Here is a 15539-nt window from a genome sequence, read left to right as displayed (position 1 = left end):
ACAAAGGATGCTTAAATACTTCAGAGCCTAGAGAAACCCCAGAGAGTAAAACACAGATTGTGGAAAGCATCTTCAGCAGATGTAAAAGATTATATATGTGGCTCCCATGAGCCAGACCAAGAATCCTGGTAGTACAGTATCCTGGCAGAAGCTGATGATGATAACTTACCCTTGTACTACCTTAGAATGACTTGTGTTTGCCTAGCAAGAAACTATGGAAAATTTAGGCCCATAATTTAAAGCCAAAATGAGCTAATAACGGCAAAGAAGGCTGAAATATTAAATATATTTTTGCTGTAATCTTTTCACAAAATACAAGGGATGAGCAACATACGTAATATTGAGATAAGGTAAATTTATTCAAGTAGAAAGTACCTCATGAAATTTTGTCTGAGGTACCTAAGGAAGCAACCAAAATAATCTGAGGAGTTCCAGGGAATAAGTAAGGTATTAGAGGACCTGGATATAACAAGTACCTTTTATATTAGAGAGGAAAATGAAGGTGAAATGTCAGATTTTCCAAACCCACGTGTCATACAGTGAAGATATCCAAGTAACGTGTTTAAGAAATTCTGGTACAGCATTTCTTTTCTACAAATTTATCTTCAAAGCAGAGCACTAAAATGCTGTTGTTATGCTTAGAAATTGGCAGTCAGTATTTTCCTCTTCAAAATGCAGTATGTTAACTAGTTTTTTCAGCAAAGATGTTTTTTATTTTTCTCTTTAACAGAAATACTGCTGACACCTAGATCTGTATCTTCAAACAAGAATACGCTGTATTAATGATGCACTAGTGTTATAAAGGAAAGCTACACATTCTTCATGGCAACTAGTACTGGCCTTACAGAAAGAAGTGATTTTTCCTGTTAATCACCATGATGTCCCAAGTTACTTCAGAGGAGAAAATAAACAATCAAAACAAACCCCAACCCAATAACATTTTAGTAGAAGCAGTCTCTGTATTACTGTATATTGTGGTGTACAAAAAAGGTCATAAATATTTTTAGCACTCTGCCTCTAGAAATGTGAATTTGGCAATGGCATTTTAGTAGATACATGATGGGTAGACTCCTGGCATACCTTATCTATTTACTGTAGCTATCCAAAGCCCTTTAACTACAGGCAGACAAAAGTGCCTGGAGAAGTCATGGTGGTAAGAATTTTCTGATTTCTCTAGTAACAATATCTGACAGAGAATGTAGTTCCTAGCCTTGACTCTTTTATATTAATTCCTGAATATAAATGCTGCTTTTAATCTCTTATCCCCAGGAGTCAGGATTTCCCAAGCAAAGTAGCAGTGCAAAATGAATTGGCACATACTAGTCCAAAATCCTGTCCGTTGAAGCCAAGGGGTAAAAAGAGAGGTTAATAAATTTAAATTATTTAAACACAATTGTGACTAATATTTACATATTGATGTGCAGCTGAGTGCACTTTATAAAAGACTATATAATGGATTAATGCAATATCTTTGATAAGGACTTAATATGAAGGTAGGGTGTACTCATGTTCCTTCTCAAACACAATCGTAAGAATTATTGGAAAAGACTGCATAATGTAATGTTTTCTGTGTATGGAAATTAGAGCAATAATCTTTCATCTTTTAGAAAATAACTTCAGAAAACTCAAGGCAAGGCACTGCAGTCTGAATCAGAATTTTGCAGTCTTTTTGTGAATAAATTTTGTAAATATGATCTTTAAGATAATGTATTATATATATGACTTTTGTAGGTCACTAACTCATTTTTGCAGAGTTTGTGAAGCTAAATATTTAACAAAATTGATTTCTGTAAACTCAGTGTAGTTGAGGTCCAAATAGATTTTTTTTTTTTTTAATTAAATTTAATGACTTTGAAGCTGGGTGACTTTGGCCCACATCTTTCTCTTCTTTGGTCTTCAACACTTCATTTATTTTTACATCTTTAACATATAGCTTTTTATAAAAGACCAGTTGTTAAATGCTTTCTCCACCTGTGAGCACTTTGTTATGTTTCTTTTTACATAAGACAATTTGATAAAAAGGCTCTGCATTGTAAGATGTTATGACTTGTCATGACGGTCGTGTATTTCTATAATATGTTGCCTTTTCAGTTGATGAATCTGGATTGTGTCTTTTTTGGTCAATTTTAATGAACTCTAAATGTTCTTCAAAAAAGTTTGTCTGTTGCAAAATATTTGTTGTTACATGACATCCAGAAATCTTTAAGGATATTAAGCCACACTTTAACCAAATGTCTGCACCTCATTGGATTCTTCTAATAGTAATGAATGTATTTTCTAAGCAGGTTTCTCTTATATCAGTATTTAAGTCTGGTTACAAATTTATTCCTATTATTTGCTAATAGTTGTTGTTCCCCCTCACCCCCCCTTTTCATTCCTTGAAATGAAGATCCCTTTGCAGTTTTTTCAGTTTCAGGCAGTTACAACGAGTCAAACCTCTAAACTTCCATAAGGGGTGACCCAGAAATGTTTAAGATGAGTGGTGCTTTTGTTCAGTTGTTCACTGTGTAATGGAAAACTGACTTCTGCCAAGTGAGTAAACAAAAAAATAATCTGTGTTTTGGATTGCTGCTTCTTGGTACAGTAAACAAGAGGTGGTTTTATTGTTCAGGATATTCAGTGATCTTCCATTTTAATAGAAATAACTTTAGAAATATTCTCAAAGTTCGTTGTTAGTATACAGCCAACTGTGTTCCAAAGGGAATGTAGATTCACTTGATCTACTTTATGCAACCCTGCCTCCACGATTAGTACTGAGTATATGGATTAGGGGCTAGTATTTATTTCAGTCCAATTCATGTGTGTTTTTTAATGTAAAACTTTTAAAAGCCTAAAGAACTTTTATCTTTTTTCTTAGAACATATCTGTTTGTTGAGTAAGTGCTGCCTACTGAAATTGGCAACAATCCCTTGCTTTTTATCAAATCAGAGTAGAACAATCTTTATATTTTGTAGTTGTTCATTATATTGATGGAAACTACAAACCCTGATTGCTTTCATTAGATGAGCTCTTAGTATATACTTTATATATCAAGCCCTCTTTCATTTTTTAAAAATGAGTGATTCTCTTTATACATCTATGTTTAACTGATACATGACTGATGTTCTAAAGAATCATCATTTTCTCATCTGTGTTTAGAACATTGGAGCTTTCCAGTACCTACTTTTTGGCTGAATCCAAAGATTTTTAGTTTAAACTTGATTAAGGGGGGGGAGGGGGACATTTTAAAAATGCATTGATAACATCTTTCATGGCAGCACTGATCCCAAATACTACATCTAGTTTGAAATCTTACTGCAGTAAATAAAACTGACCTTGTAATCTGTTGACATTTAGTATCTCCACCAATTCTGTTCTGGTTCTATAGCAGCAGATTTTTCTGAATGTTTTGAGAAAACCACTTCTGTAAGAGAACAGTTAGCTGGTACAACCACCTCTGATCACTGCTGCATGAGTGCAGTTTTACTACGTCTCTGTTTCTCTCTTGATCACAGAAACCATGTTTTTCTAAAAATGATATGTAGTATTTTTTTTCCAATCTTGGCCTAAAATACTGCTTTTAAAGTTAGAAAATCAGGACCATTTTTCAGTCATAAGGCAAAAACTATTTGAATGTTGTACCAGTTAGCACACATTTTATTTTAGAATTTATGTGCAGGCTACCCAATGACAGAATGATACAGCGAATATGAAACCATGTAATTCTGAGAGCAATATTTAAAAAAATTCTCAGGAGAAGGCATACAGTATTGAGAATTGCATTTAAGTTTAGTTTACATTATAAGTATTGCTTGAAATATCTGTATCTTTATTTTGCAAAACAGAAGAATCATGGGACTGATTTATAAAAGAGTTGGTTGTAAGGTATTACTGCTCTTCTGATTTTTGTGTTTGGATGTTAATAATAATGTAAATAAAGGTTTCTATTTAAAAATAGAATGTGATGACAAGTGTATTAGCTGTCTGATACTTTAAGGCTGATAACTCTATCCTGGAAAGGTCAGAGAAAATTCAGTGCCATTAGTGAGGAAAGCTAGGTATAGAAAAAGATTTAAATTTTTTCCTAGTCAGCAGTAAAAGCTAAGGGAGTCTACCTATGAGACCCATTTAGCAACTAAAGCTGCACTGACACTGAGTGGAATTTATGTCTGTTTCAACTTCAATATCACTCTTTAGCAGAGCTGAAAGGAGAAGAGGTGGTAGCTTTCCCCACAGCATGGCAACCATGTACCTGTCATAAAATAACAGCTGCTGCTTGTGTCACATACAAGTCCCAGAGCCCAGTATTTTGTATAAAGGGACATGGTAACTTTTCAAGCTTCTGACTGCTAACAGGAGCAGTACTGCTGGCCACTCAGGATTTTGGTAGTCATGCCCTCATCTTGTCAAAGACTACAGGCTGAACACACAAAAAAAGGTAAGTGCATGCCAGCTTGTTTAATCTAATCTAGTATTCTTTCTGCATACTCACTGGGAAGGGTAGACAGCTAACACTTTTTCTCTGAAAAGCAGCAAAAATGTGTTTCTATTGGTGAGTTTAAATTTAGTATTTTTTACCTATTTGTATTGATCCAGATCTCATCTAGCAGACGCTTCTGAAATCTATGGCTAGATTAAGACAGACAATCATATATTATTTCTGTAATTAAAAAAACCTTGCAAGAAAATTGAGAAGTGTATTTGACTTACTCGTGTGATACAAATACAAGCTCAAGCCTAGTTTTACTATATAGCACATATATGAAAGACCCCTCTGCCATTTTCTGAGCAGGCTATTTCTTTTTTTTTTTTCTCAGTTCCTAAAATTCAAGTATAGATTTTGAGTATGGGGGTGTGGTACAGGAGAGCTATGGCCCTTGTGAAGTAATTTCTTAATTGCATTTCCTAATGTGTAAAACCAGGTAGGGTATCAAAAGAATTCCTGTAATGTATTTTTACACGGTTTCTAGAAGTACAAATTAAGTTTGTGTTTTGAAAAAAAAAGTACCTCTTTGTTAAGAGTGAAGGCCACAGTTGGTCGAGTCTGTCACATAAACTCCCTCCTGCATGTGCCTTTAAAACAGGTAGAAGATTAACATGAAAAAAGATAAATACAAATATCACTGCTAGTGCCTGTACTACAATGTATTTAATAACATCTTTATGAAAATACTCAATAGACTGTACACTGTGCTTCCTTAGTAAAATGATGGGTTTTTTCCCTTTAAAAGCCTTTAAACAGTAACTGTCATTCAGAACATCTACTTTTTTGTAGACTAAAGGATAACTAGATTATTCTTTATTGGCTACAAGTATTGTACTTCTTGGAGCTGCCTTTTTAAAAAATAAATGTAGAAGTTACACTACTAAGCAAATGCCGATTTCCCAAAGGAATTGTTTTGGTTTTGAACATACAATATAATATTACCACATAAAAAAACTTCATACAAATCTGATTTCATTAAAATTTAAGATGTACATTTACTGAAATTTTTCAGTACTCTAAAAATGGATAAATTCTGAAACGTACTATGCAACATTAAGTAACATTTTGAGAAGTGGTGTGTGGGCATTCCACTCTTTTTATTAATAAAATTCTTCACAACCTGAAGGAATTTATTTTCAAACAGTATGTTGATCAATATTTACACAACCCCTCCAAAAACCTGGCGTCCTGTTAGTCAAGATTTTCTCTAATATTCATAGAGGTGTCAATAGGATGGACAAGTAGACATGGAACTAAAACGTATCCTCAGAGGGAATTTGAGAAACATGGTGTTGAAAATGTTCAATGCTGCTTCACTTCAATTCCTGAATTTCTTAGAAGTTCTTTTCCACCGTTGCCTTTACCCCAGTTAGAAGCAAAAGTGTCCATGTTTTCTAAATCTTGCTCTATACTTGGCTTTGAAGTTTTCCTCATGACAACTGCAGAAAGAGTTGCACTGAAAAAGGTTTTAAGTTTACTTCCACTGTATTTGTGTGCACTTTGCCTCCGTGGGATGGCAATCCTCTTTGGGATGTGGCTGTATTTCCTCTTCTGGCATTTCCTGGAGCAGTGTTAGTGGTGGTGTCTTGAAGTAGAACGCCTTGTGAAGCAGGTGAGGTATAATCAAAAGCAAAAAGCAGGTACAATAGTGGATTTCAGAGACCTGTGTTTCTGACAGCATTTCCCATAATTTCACTGAATCTATTTAACTCACTCACCAGTGCAAACATTCTATCTATTTCAGCCTCAAAGTTTATCCAGTCCTCCAGGCTAACATTATAATTCTTTCTGAAGTCATACACATTTTCATTTAGTCTGTACATGGATTCAAGTTCTGGCCACTTTGTATCCTCACGGAGGTGCAGTGGTTGGGGGAGGTTAGCCCTCCCATCCTTCCCACAGTTGTCCTCTTTAAAATAAAACAGACATGAGTTAGTGTTTAACATTCTAGTAGAAAGTAGTTAGAAATAAATTTTTAATGCTTCCATGCAGGAAAAAACAACTGAAACACTATGGACTGCCTGTAAAAAACAGAGTAAGTGGTACATGACACAAACAATCCAAATGTGTTTGAAACTTTATCCTGTATGAAACTTGTAACTCATTAATTCTAGCTTTGTTTTGGTTCTATAGCCAGTCAAATATTACCACTCAATGACCAAATCCTCTTGGGCAAATTCCTTGAGAATGTTAGACCGTGCCTATCCAGGTACTTGCACAATTTGAGAGCACCTTATGATTTTTAATGATCTAAAGCCTCGACCTTTTTAAGGAGAGATTCAGATAAAGGAACTGGCATGGCAAAGGTAATGATTTTTCATGTCTTTAAGTTTGTATTTCACCTCTGGGCTCTGGCAAGTTGAGAACTGAGTATCATCTTCAATTTTAAAGGGCAGTTAAGTAAGCAAAAAGCAATCTTAGATTTTAGTATAATGTCAAAGAAAGAACGAAACATACAGAGCTGTCTTGTATTCTACTTTCTGTTCTAACTTGCTTTTTTAGCTCACAACACAAGGCTGTGGTTGGATAAATAGCAAGAAAATACATGATACTCTATACTCTTGAGAAATTACAATCTGCTTTGTTATTTCTGGATGGTGTGTGACACCACTAGGTAAATGCCACAAGTTTAAATTTAGACAAACCCAATATAATGGTCTCTGATTTTTAGTGGCAGTTGGCCACAACTGTTCTGTTCAACTAAGCATCCACACTTTTGCTCAAATTTAAAACTCTCTTGACCTTAATGCTCCTAGATTCCCAGAAAACATGCACAGCAGTAGTTGTCTGTAGTGATGGCAGTATCATATTTCTTGCATAATTTAGAGAACTTCCCACTTAAGTATTGCATGAGAATAGATGATGATGTTGGAAAAGGTGCTGCATGCACATAGAGAAGTGAAGCAAAGAAAGGTGAGTAAAAGCTAAATGCTTTCTGTGAACTGCTCCCAACTCACAGTGACTTGGCAGATGATGGTCTCTTCACATCTGGCCACTTTCGACGCTGAAACTGCCTAATTTTCAAGCAGCAAAAGGAGAAAAAAGTTAACCATCACCAAGAAAACCACCAGCACTACAGTCTGAAATCGAGGAGGGAGAAGCCTGAATTTTGACTACAAAGATTAGAACATGCTGTAACATTGAAACAGAAATAGCTCCAGTGTTTCAAAGTAACTGGGATGGAAAGAGCTTGGAAATGCCATTCCAGGCAGTCTGTCCGTGTGGTTCCCACTCCTAACTCCTTGAGCATGAAGGTAGTACTTAAGAATAATAATTTAACTTTTTAAAAAATGTACCTGTACTGCTCGTAGCTTCCATCCTTAAGTCCTAGATGAGAAAAAATTAACAATGTTACTAACCATTGCCTGCACCAGAATAAGGTATAAGGTATCAGGTAAGGCACAATGTTAGTATTAACAGATAAACATGTATTGCCATGACAAATATTTTCCTATGTGTTAACTAGAGCTTTTATGTTTGTATTTAATTCCTTATTCTGGGTAGAATAGGGTGTAAATTGGGATAGATATCTTTTACAGAAAAGTTTGTGTACTTTATTAGTGTATTTAAATGCCAAAACCTGTTGATTTCAACATGTACAGCTCTGTGTGATGCATGTACTGAGTAAGACCTGAGATAATATTTCAGGCTTTGGGGGGCTCAGGTAGATAACAGTATTTTTGGGGTGGGGGTCTTCAAGCTCTAAAGGCTATGATTTTTTTCAAAATACCATTACTTTTGTCAACTTAATAGTCCTAAGGGGTATAGAAATGCAATTTAAAAAGAAATACAAGTATCTGTGCCTTTTGGTTTGCCACCATCATTAACCATAAAAATAAAAAAATAGTCACAAGCAGTATAAAAAACAGATATATTGAGTAGACCCAGAGAAAATTTAAGGGATAGAAAAAAGATGAAATGTAGAACAAGAGTAAAAGCTGATTTTTGCTTTTTTGGAATTTAATCTTTTGGTAGCATAATGCAACCCTTCTTAGACTTGTTATTTCACAGCTACCTTGCAGTAACACAGGTAGGGGAAAACTGATCAGCTTAAGCACCAGTGTCCTTTAACTGAAAAAGTTATTTTTAAGCCAGTTTCCCACAAGGCTGCATGCACTGCATTGTCTTTAGAAACACTTCTAAAAACATTCCAAACTTCAGTTGGAGTGCTGAAACTCAAGTGCCAAACCAGTTGCCCAGAGGGGTTGTGCAGTCTCCATCCTTGGAGATTTTAAGATAGGACTGGGTGAAGCCCCCAGTAACCTGGTGTGACCTCAGAGCTGCCCCGGCGTTAGGCTGCGGTTTGGACTGATCAAGTCCAGCAGTCCCTTCCAACTTGAGTTGTCCTACAGGTCTGTGAACCTGGAAGTGGCCATTGGGGTATTCTTTCCCTCTTTCATCAGTTTTGTTTCTTCCTCACCTTCTTCCCCTGCATCTCGGCAATACCCGTCAACTATACTATTTAAGCACCGTTCTTCATTTAAGGAACACAACATAACTCAAATTGAACAAATACAAAACTGCAGCCATCTGCTGCAGCAGGACATAACTCATAAACAAACACTAAAATTCTTTTGACTGATAGAAGTTTCATAAGGGTAAGAAAGAGCCCCATTTCCTTTGGGGAGTGTTTGAGTGTAACAGGGGAAGCACTTACCCAGATCCATGTTCCTGGTTCTTGGGTTGCACTGTTTATACCCTTTGCAGCTTCTCAGTTCCATGAGCTGGACATGGAGTTGATTGAGAACGTCTCTGTCTAACGTATTCACTGCATTAATTAGCTGCAATAAACAGAGATTCTGGTTAGTAACTATTGATCTGTAGTTTGGTAACTTTCACATATGGAATCCATGTGGTTTATTTGTAACAGATGCCAAACCATACTGCACTTCCTGCACCAATGGCGTGCTACTTCAAATTATCATCAATAAGGAATGATGGTGTATTTCTAGAGCTGTTCTATGATCAGGTACCTGATATGGATCAGTATTAAGATCAAAATACTCCAAAAATCCAGTAGCAAATTCACAAAAGAGGAAGTTGTGAGTCTCGTTGATTGTCCTCAAACACCAGTATGTGTTGTTGTTGGCACTGGTACAGGCACAGAAAGGGCCCACTGCAAATTGAAAAGTGATAAAGACATAAGCTACATGCTGCTGGCTTTAGGCACTGTTAATTACTTTTTGTTTACGGTATTGCTTTATTCATAGACAGTTACTCTCTCACGCCTGGGCTCTGAAGCAGAGAATGCCTTCCAGCATCAGCTGCTTGTTCTTCACATGACGTGGCTAACTTAAACAACATCTTGGCTAGTTGCTTTCCCCATCTCTGGTTGGGAAACATTCCAGACAGTGAGATACCACACATAATTGTACAGTATCTGTAGGTTTTTTATGTGCAGTTGTTGTTGGGTTTAACTCCTTTGCCTTTTCTGCAAGGATAATGCCAACACTGAAACACAGATTACTTGGTCTGAGGAAGGCTGCGTCGCTTTGGCTACATAACTGATGCTATTGATAACTTGTAGTAACCCAGCATCCTGCCCAGCCTAGCCAGTGCACGCCTACCTCTTACTTAGTTTAAAGTGTCCTTACGTGTCCACAGGGGAGCAGTTTGCCAGTGCTGGTTGTCATGGGTGAAGCAGGTCAGACCAGGCATGCTGCATGTGTCATTATTTTTTATTCTCTTAAGCAGTTTGCGCAGTTTCTTCTTTCGTCTTTGCTCCCGAAGCAGCCAGAGCCTGTCTTTCTCCTGTAGGGCTTTCCTGCACACACGAAACATTAGGGTCATGCAGACTCTGTTATACTTGAGCACACCTAAAAAAAATGAAGCAGCTAATAAAATAAGCTGCCTTGAGGGAAAGAAAGAACCGGTATTTTTTAATTAAATGGCTTCTCTTCCAGATAGCTCTGGATGTCTCTGCAATTCAATGGCACTAAAAAAAAAAGCCAAAGGAGCTTTTGGCTTGCCTGAAGTTTGTGATGTGACATTTCCCCGACCAGGAACCTTATCTCAGAATTTACAAGCATTTCAACATGGGCTTAGTGCCTTGCCCAGGTGTGTCTGTGTGTTTATTCTTTTTAATACAGGACAAATGAAATACTCATTCTGCGTAGCTTGTCACTGGTGTGCATGGACCAAATATTAGTGTCTTTTGCACTTACTCTCTCAAAGGAACAGGCCTTCACTTACTTGAAAGGATGAAGACTAGATCCCTTGTGCCTCAGTTTGCTTTTGTGTTTTGAATGGTAACTGGAAAATAAAAACAGCATTGTTGATGAACAACAGAAAGACAATTGCACCATTCATACCACACTATCAGATTGGATTTGAAGCAGATTTAATGCAGTGTTGCTTCCTCTTTCAATTTATTCATGTGTGTGATGAATACAAAGCAGCCTTGCTCAGCTGGGTCAGGCACTGAGCCTTGTGCCTCTTTCTTCCCTTAGCTCATCCAAGCACTGTGACACTGGGTGCTCTAACACTGTATTGCAGTATGTAGCCATGCATTCCAGCTACAATTTTCAATTCTAGTTGTCACCTGGCTCTTGTTTCCCTACACAGGGCAGATAAAATCGATAGACTTTATTCAATTACAACATTTCTTCAATTCAATACTCACTAATTTATTCAGGTGATGACAAGCTCATACCACCTTTCTGTCATTTTCCTCCTGAATTAAAGAATTTAAATGCCAATTGTATGTTATAGGGTTGTTCTTTTTCCTGCTGTTGTTACCAGCTAGAGTTTCAGGAAAACTTTAACACAATGCAGGGAACTGCCTCAGCAACAGCAGTGTCTAATATAGTCTGAGATAGGGAGGGTGTAAGCAGTCATACACGTCCTAGCAGGGTGGCTCTGCTGGTCTGGCTCTGTGTCCAGAAATTCTTTAAGATTTTGCAGAAATTTCCTTTCTGTGTAGTTTGCAAAATTAAAAAAAGACAAAACAGCATTAGTCAGTAGTAGTATTTTCTGTCTTCAGCAAAGACAAACAAGTTCAGTACATGTTACATCAGAATTCAGTTATCAGACTAAAATTCCCTTTAAAACAAAACAACTATTTTTAAATTATTAATCCTACTTGGAGCTTTATTAAACATGATCCTTACAGTAAATTAACAAAATAAGATTATTAAAGGATGACCTATCTTCAGTTAATTTTTTTAATCTTGCAGACACTGGGTATTTCATTAACTAATCCTAAATGCTAAATTCTAATTCGATGCAATTCTGCAAACAAACATATGTAAATCAGATTATTAACTTCATTGATTTCAGTGGGATTATTAATCTTAATACTGCTATGTACAAATATAAGTGCTTCCTATATTGGCTCTGAAAAATGTAATACTCTTGACATTTACTATAAAACATTAATTATAAATATAACTTCAACTTTAAAGTATATATTCAATAAACTATTAACATCAGTTTTGAAAACAGTGCATTATATGACAGTATAAACTTTTGGGGGATTTGCCATTTAGAATTACACTGGTTTAATTTTCAACACTTTCTGCCATGGGTTCCATGGATGGGTTAGCATAACCCAAGCCCTGATGTTTTAGGGATCTGTTGCAGAATCCACAAGGACTCTGTACCTCATGTCTGTAAAGCAGGGTATGTTGCACCCCTGAGGCTCAAAAACTCATTGTGTGATACCAGTGAGACAGAGAAGTATCCATGCCCCTCTTGCAGAGGCTACGTAGTTAAAGCTGCTTCAGCCAGAGGTGACAAAACAGCTGCTTTGTGGTCTTGAGTCCATTCAAGGACAGCTCTTTCTGTGATACCCACCCTGCCACTGTGGCTGCTCTGCTGCTGACACCTGGCTCACAGCAGCCTCAGAGATTACTCTGTGATCAATATGATGAGGAGCAGCTGCTCCTGGTTTCTTTCTCAACAGCTTTCTCAGGGGCAAATTCTATTTAGGTTAACATTTGTTTTGGAAAGATTTTCTGCTGTGCTTATTTGCAGAGCAAAAGCTTGCCTGCTCCCCCTTCTTGCTTGAACCATCTTTCCATGGGCTGGTCCTACAGCCATTTGGCAAATATTCAGCTCTATGAGAAACCAACTATGCAGAGACTTTCATGCATAATCATTATTTAATATTGCCTGGTGCACTTAAAGTTCACTAATTATCTGCACTGGGGATGAAAATATCTTGTGCACTAAGTCAGTGGTGGTTACACAAATACAGTAACTGCACCAACTGTTAAATTCCTGCTTCTGCCACCTGGCATAGCTGCTGAATATTACAGTGATTGTGTTCTATGAGATAATGCATTCAGCCTTGAAAAAATTCAACCGGAAGAAATTCTGTCATCTCCCCACCCTATTACTCCATATGCTTTACACACTGTTTTTTTAAAAACAGATTTGTGTAACACTGCACCATATTGACAGTTTGCCCTTGTGGAAAGTTTTCAGAAAAAGCATGCTGCTTAAAATACTAATCTCTGGTATCTAATAGCAGCATCTTCAGCACAAGAGCGTAACTAACTGGTTTACAAGACATGTTACACATCCTGTTACATCATCACCTGACACAGAGGTAATTAAACCCCCGCCTGGCAGGTGGGCCTTGTACCTCTGCAGTGGTCCAGCTCCCCCAGAAGGTGTTACACGGGGTGAGTAGGCAACCACTTAACAAAATAGATCCTGATCTCTGCTGAAGACACACATCAGCTACACACTACAAATAATTACTCGGAAATATACAAGAAATACCTTATCTTGTTACAATCACACTCTTCAGGTCGTTTCTTCTTCAGATGACCTCTCACCTCCCTCAGGTTTTTTATTTTGTTTTGCAAAGTTTCAATCTAAAAAAACATAAAGATATAGGTTAAAAGAAATACAGCAGGATTTAGTCTTATTCTATCCTTCTCAAACCCATTCTACTGTCACCACCTCCCATGACTCCCACCACTAATGGGCATTTTCAGATTCTCCACCCTTCCAAAAGGAAACTCCAGCAGGAGGAAGCCTCGCTGGTACAGTTCACCTGCTCTGATTACTGGATGTGAAAGCAGTTCATGGTGCTGGGGGAAGGCAGACAATCACTGGTTGCACTGGGGATTTTCCTCTTGTGCTCTACAGCACATTTGCAAGGGGAGCAAGGTTACACGAAGGAAGATGAAGCCCTTAAATTTCAACCTGTTATGAACCTGAGAAGGGGACGGGGAGGGAGTGCTCTCAAGTCCCCTCTTCAGGGCTTCTGAAAATGAAAAGCAGCAAGGCTCTGTCATTCTGCATGGCAGTCTTTAGCAACATCTGGCCACACTGGATATGGATTAGCAGTTAATTGTGCCACCCACACAGTTTATCTGTTTTTTTTTTTTTTTTCCCCCCCAGTAAATGAAACTCATGCTTTAGTTCAGCCTAAGCTCACACACAGCGTGGCCCAGTTCCACTCCAATGGGTCTTGCAGGCTTCTACCTTGGTTCTTCACACAGCAGAAAATCCAAAGTAATCCAGTGTGGACAAAAATGTCACTGCAAAACTACCATTAGACATCAGTGACTCTAAGTTTAGTGGAAGCACATGGCTGCTGAAGCAAAGACAGGACAATGTTCAAGAAAAATACAAAGAATCCAGCCCTGTGAGCCTAAATCAGGAACACAACAGACGTAAGCTCTCATCTTCTTTGGCACTCCATACAGTTTTCTGAAGAAAAAAGAATTGGAAGAGTATGGTGATATTGAAATTGCCCTTTTTTAAACCCAGTCAGTTTTTCAGTATCTAGCTCTGCTATCTCCCTTGCTACGTGTCAATCTGTACCATAAAAGGGAGCCAACATGTTCTCACATAGGACTCTGCTGTGAATTCCTGTCATTTGGTAAGAGATTTCAGGACATCCTTTATGCTTCCCTTCGGCATTTGTTCCACCATTATCTGGTCCTTAGAAGACTGCCTCTTTCATATACAACATGTGTGAAGGGTATGAACTTATATGCTTCAATAATAGTGACAAAATATCAGATTAAGTTTTGTAGACAAATTATCTCCTGATTCTTCAGATACACAAGCCTAAGGAATATTAATTCAATTCCATACTGCAAGGGTTAAACACAAGTAAGCAAAACAAATAATTCTAGAAGCACAGAAACTAGTGAAGCTCAATTTTCCTTGGGCTTATGTCTGAGAGTTGAAAACCTGTTTTTGAGAGGTACATTGGGGTGCGGGGCCAGTAAGATGTGAAAATGGTCCAGATGAAATTTTTCCCAGGATGGGGACACTAAAGTTTCTCCTTTATCTCAAAACATTTCTCAGCTGTCCCTTCAGTTGGCAGTTTTTTCCTCCACTCAGCATCTTGTCTTCACAAATTTGTAATAACTTAATTATCTCTGAAATCAGCCAGCAAGTTCAAAGTGTTCCGGAGAGCGACAAATATACCCAGAGGCAGGCAGACAGACACAAACACAGTCAGCATGATCCCATCAGCCCACAGAAAACCATGTGAAAAACACACACTGAAAATGTGTGACTGGTAACATCACTGACCTCGTGGTCAATATGAAGTTTATGGTCCTTCCAAGCTTGCAGTGACCTGTACAGATCTGTGTCACACTGAACAGTATCATTCTCCAGGATATAGCACCTTGGCATGGGAAAGCAAACAACACTTATTATAGTGGATACATACATACAGAGCAACACAAACAGCTGGTTTTAATAACACAGCTCCAGGACAGATGAGAAGCCAGATTGGAAATGACATGCAGAATTCAAAAAAACAATGTTAATTCAAGAGAATATGAGTGTGCTATGAGCCAGGAAAGAAGTTTGAGTTGTTGCCATGGAAATTTTTCAGCAGAGAAATTAAAGGAGAATATTCCTATCAAGCAGAACCTGTTGACTGCTTAATTTCTGTATGTAAGTTGTGCTGCACAGATTTCTTGCTTATTCATTAGGCTGGCTACATAAATAATCTCTACTAACTAGCAAGCACTGAAAATGTTACTCAGAATCAATTTCCCAATGCATAATTAAGTAACACAGGGGTAGGGGCAAAGATAAAGCACTTCTTTATAAGATGTATTATTACACCATAAAGAAGCGGGGGGGGGGGGGG

General features: G+C 37.6%; 2 protein-coding genes across 6 annotated transcripts in view; one reads left to right on the top strand and one right to left on the bottom strand.

Annotated features, from left to right (window-relative positions):
• NCOA3 (nuclear receptor coactivator 3) overlaps window positions 1–5602 on the top strand; it is a 68829-nt gene extending 63227 nt beyond the window's left edge. For 2 of the 3 annotated variants that reach the window (XM_026861924.1, XM_026861923.1), the window contains exon 23: window positions 731–764. In XM_026861924.1, coding sequence (XP_026717725.1) covers window positions 731–742 — 12 coding nt within the window. In that variant the 3' untranslated portion in view covers window positions 743–764. Of the gene's footprint in view, window positions 1–730 lie in introns of all 3 variants that reach the window. The other variant, XM_026861922.1, reaches the window with a different exon arrangement.
• Window positions 3543–15539, bottom strand: part of SULF2 (sulfatase 2) — a 72494-nt gene continuing 60497 nt past the window's right edge. For 2 of the 3 annotated variants that reach the window (XM_026861925.1, XM_026861927.1), the window contains exons 14-22: window positions 14969–15065; window positions 13193–13287; window positions 10658–10717; window positions 10060–10229; window positions 9439–9581; window positions 9123–9246; window positions 7762–7792; window positions 7423–7479; window positions 3543–6374 (exon numbers count right to left, since the gene is read on the bottom strand). In XM_026861925.1, the coding sequence (XP_026717726.1) occupies window positions 6344–6374; window positions 7423–7479; window positions 7762–7792; window positions 9123–9246; window positions 9439–9581; window positions 10060–10229; window positions 10658–10717; window positions 13193–13287; window positions 14969–15065 (808 nt within the window). In that variant the 3' untranslated portion in view covers window positions 3543–6343. The remainder of the gene's footprint in view (window positions 6375–7422; window positions 7480–7761; window positions 7793–9122; window positions 9247–9438; window positions 9582–10059; window positions 10230–10657; window positions 10718–13192; window positions 13288–14968; window positions 15066–15539) is intronic. The other variant, XM_026861928.1, reaches the window with a different exon arrangement.

This window comes from Athene cunicularia, assembly GCF_003259725.1.
Source record: "Athene cunicularia isolate RWA chromosome 20 unlocalized genomic scaffold, athCun1 chr20_part1, whole genome shotgun sequence".
In the NCBI taxonomy this organism is placed as follows: Eukaryota; Metazoa; Chordata; class Aves; order Strigiformes; family Strigidae; genus Athene; species Athene cunicularia.
Note: the sequence above shows the minus strand (reverse complement) of the source record. Positions and strands in the feature narration are given on the sequence as shown.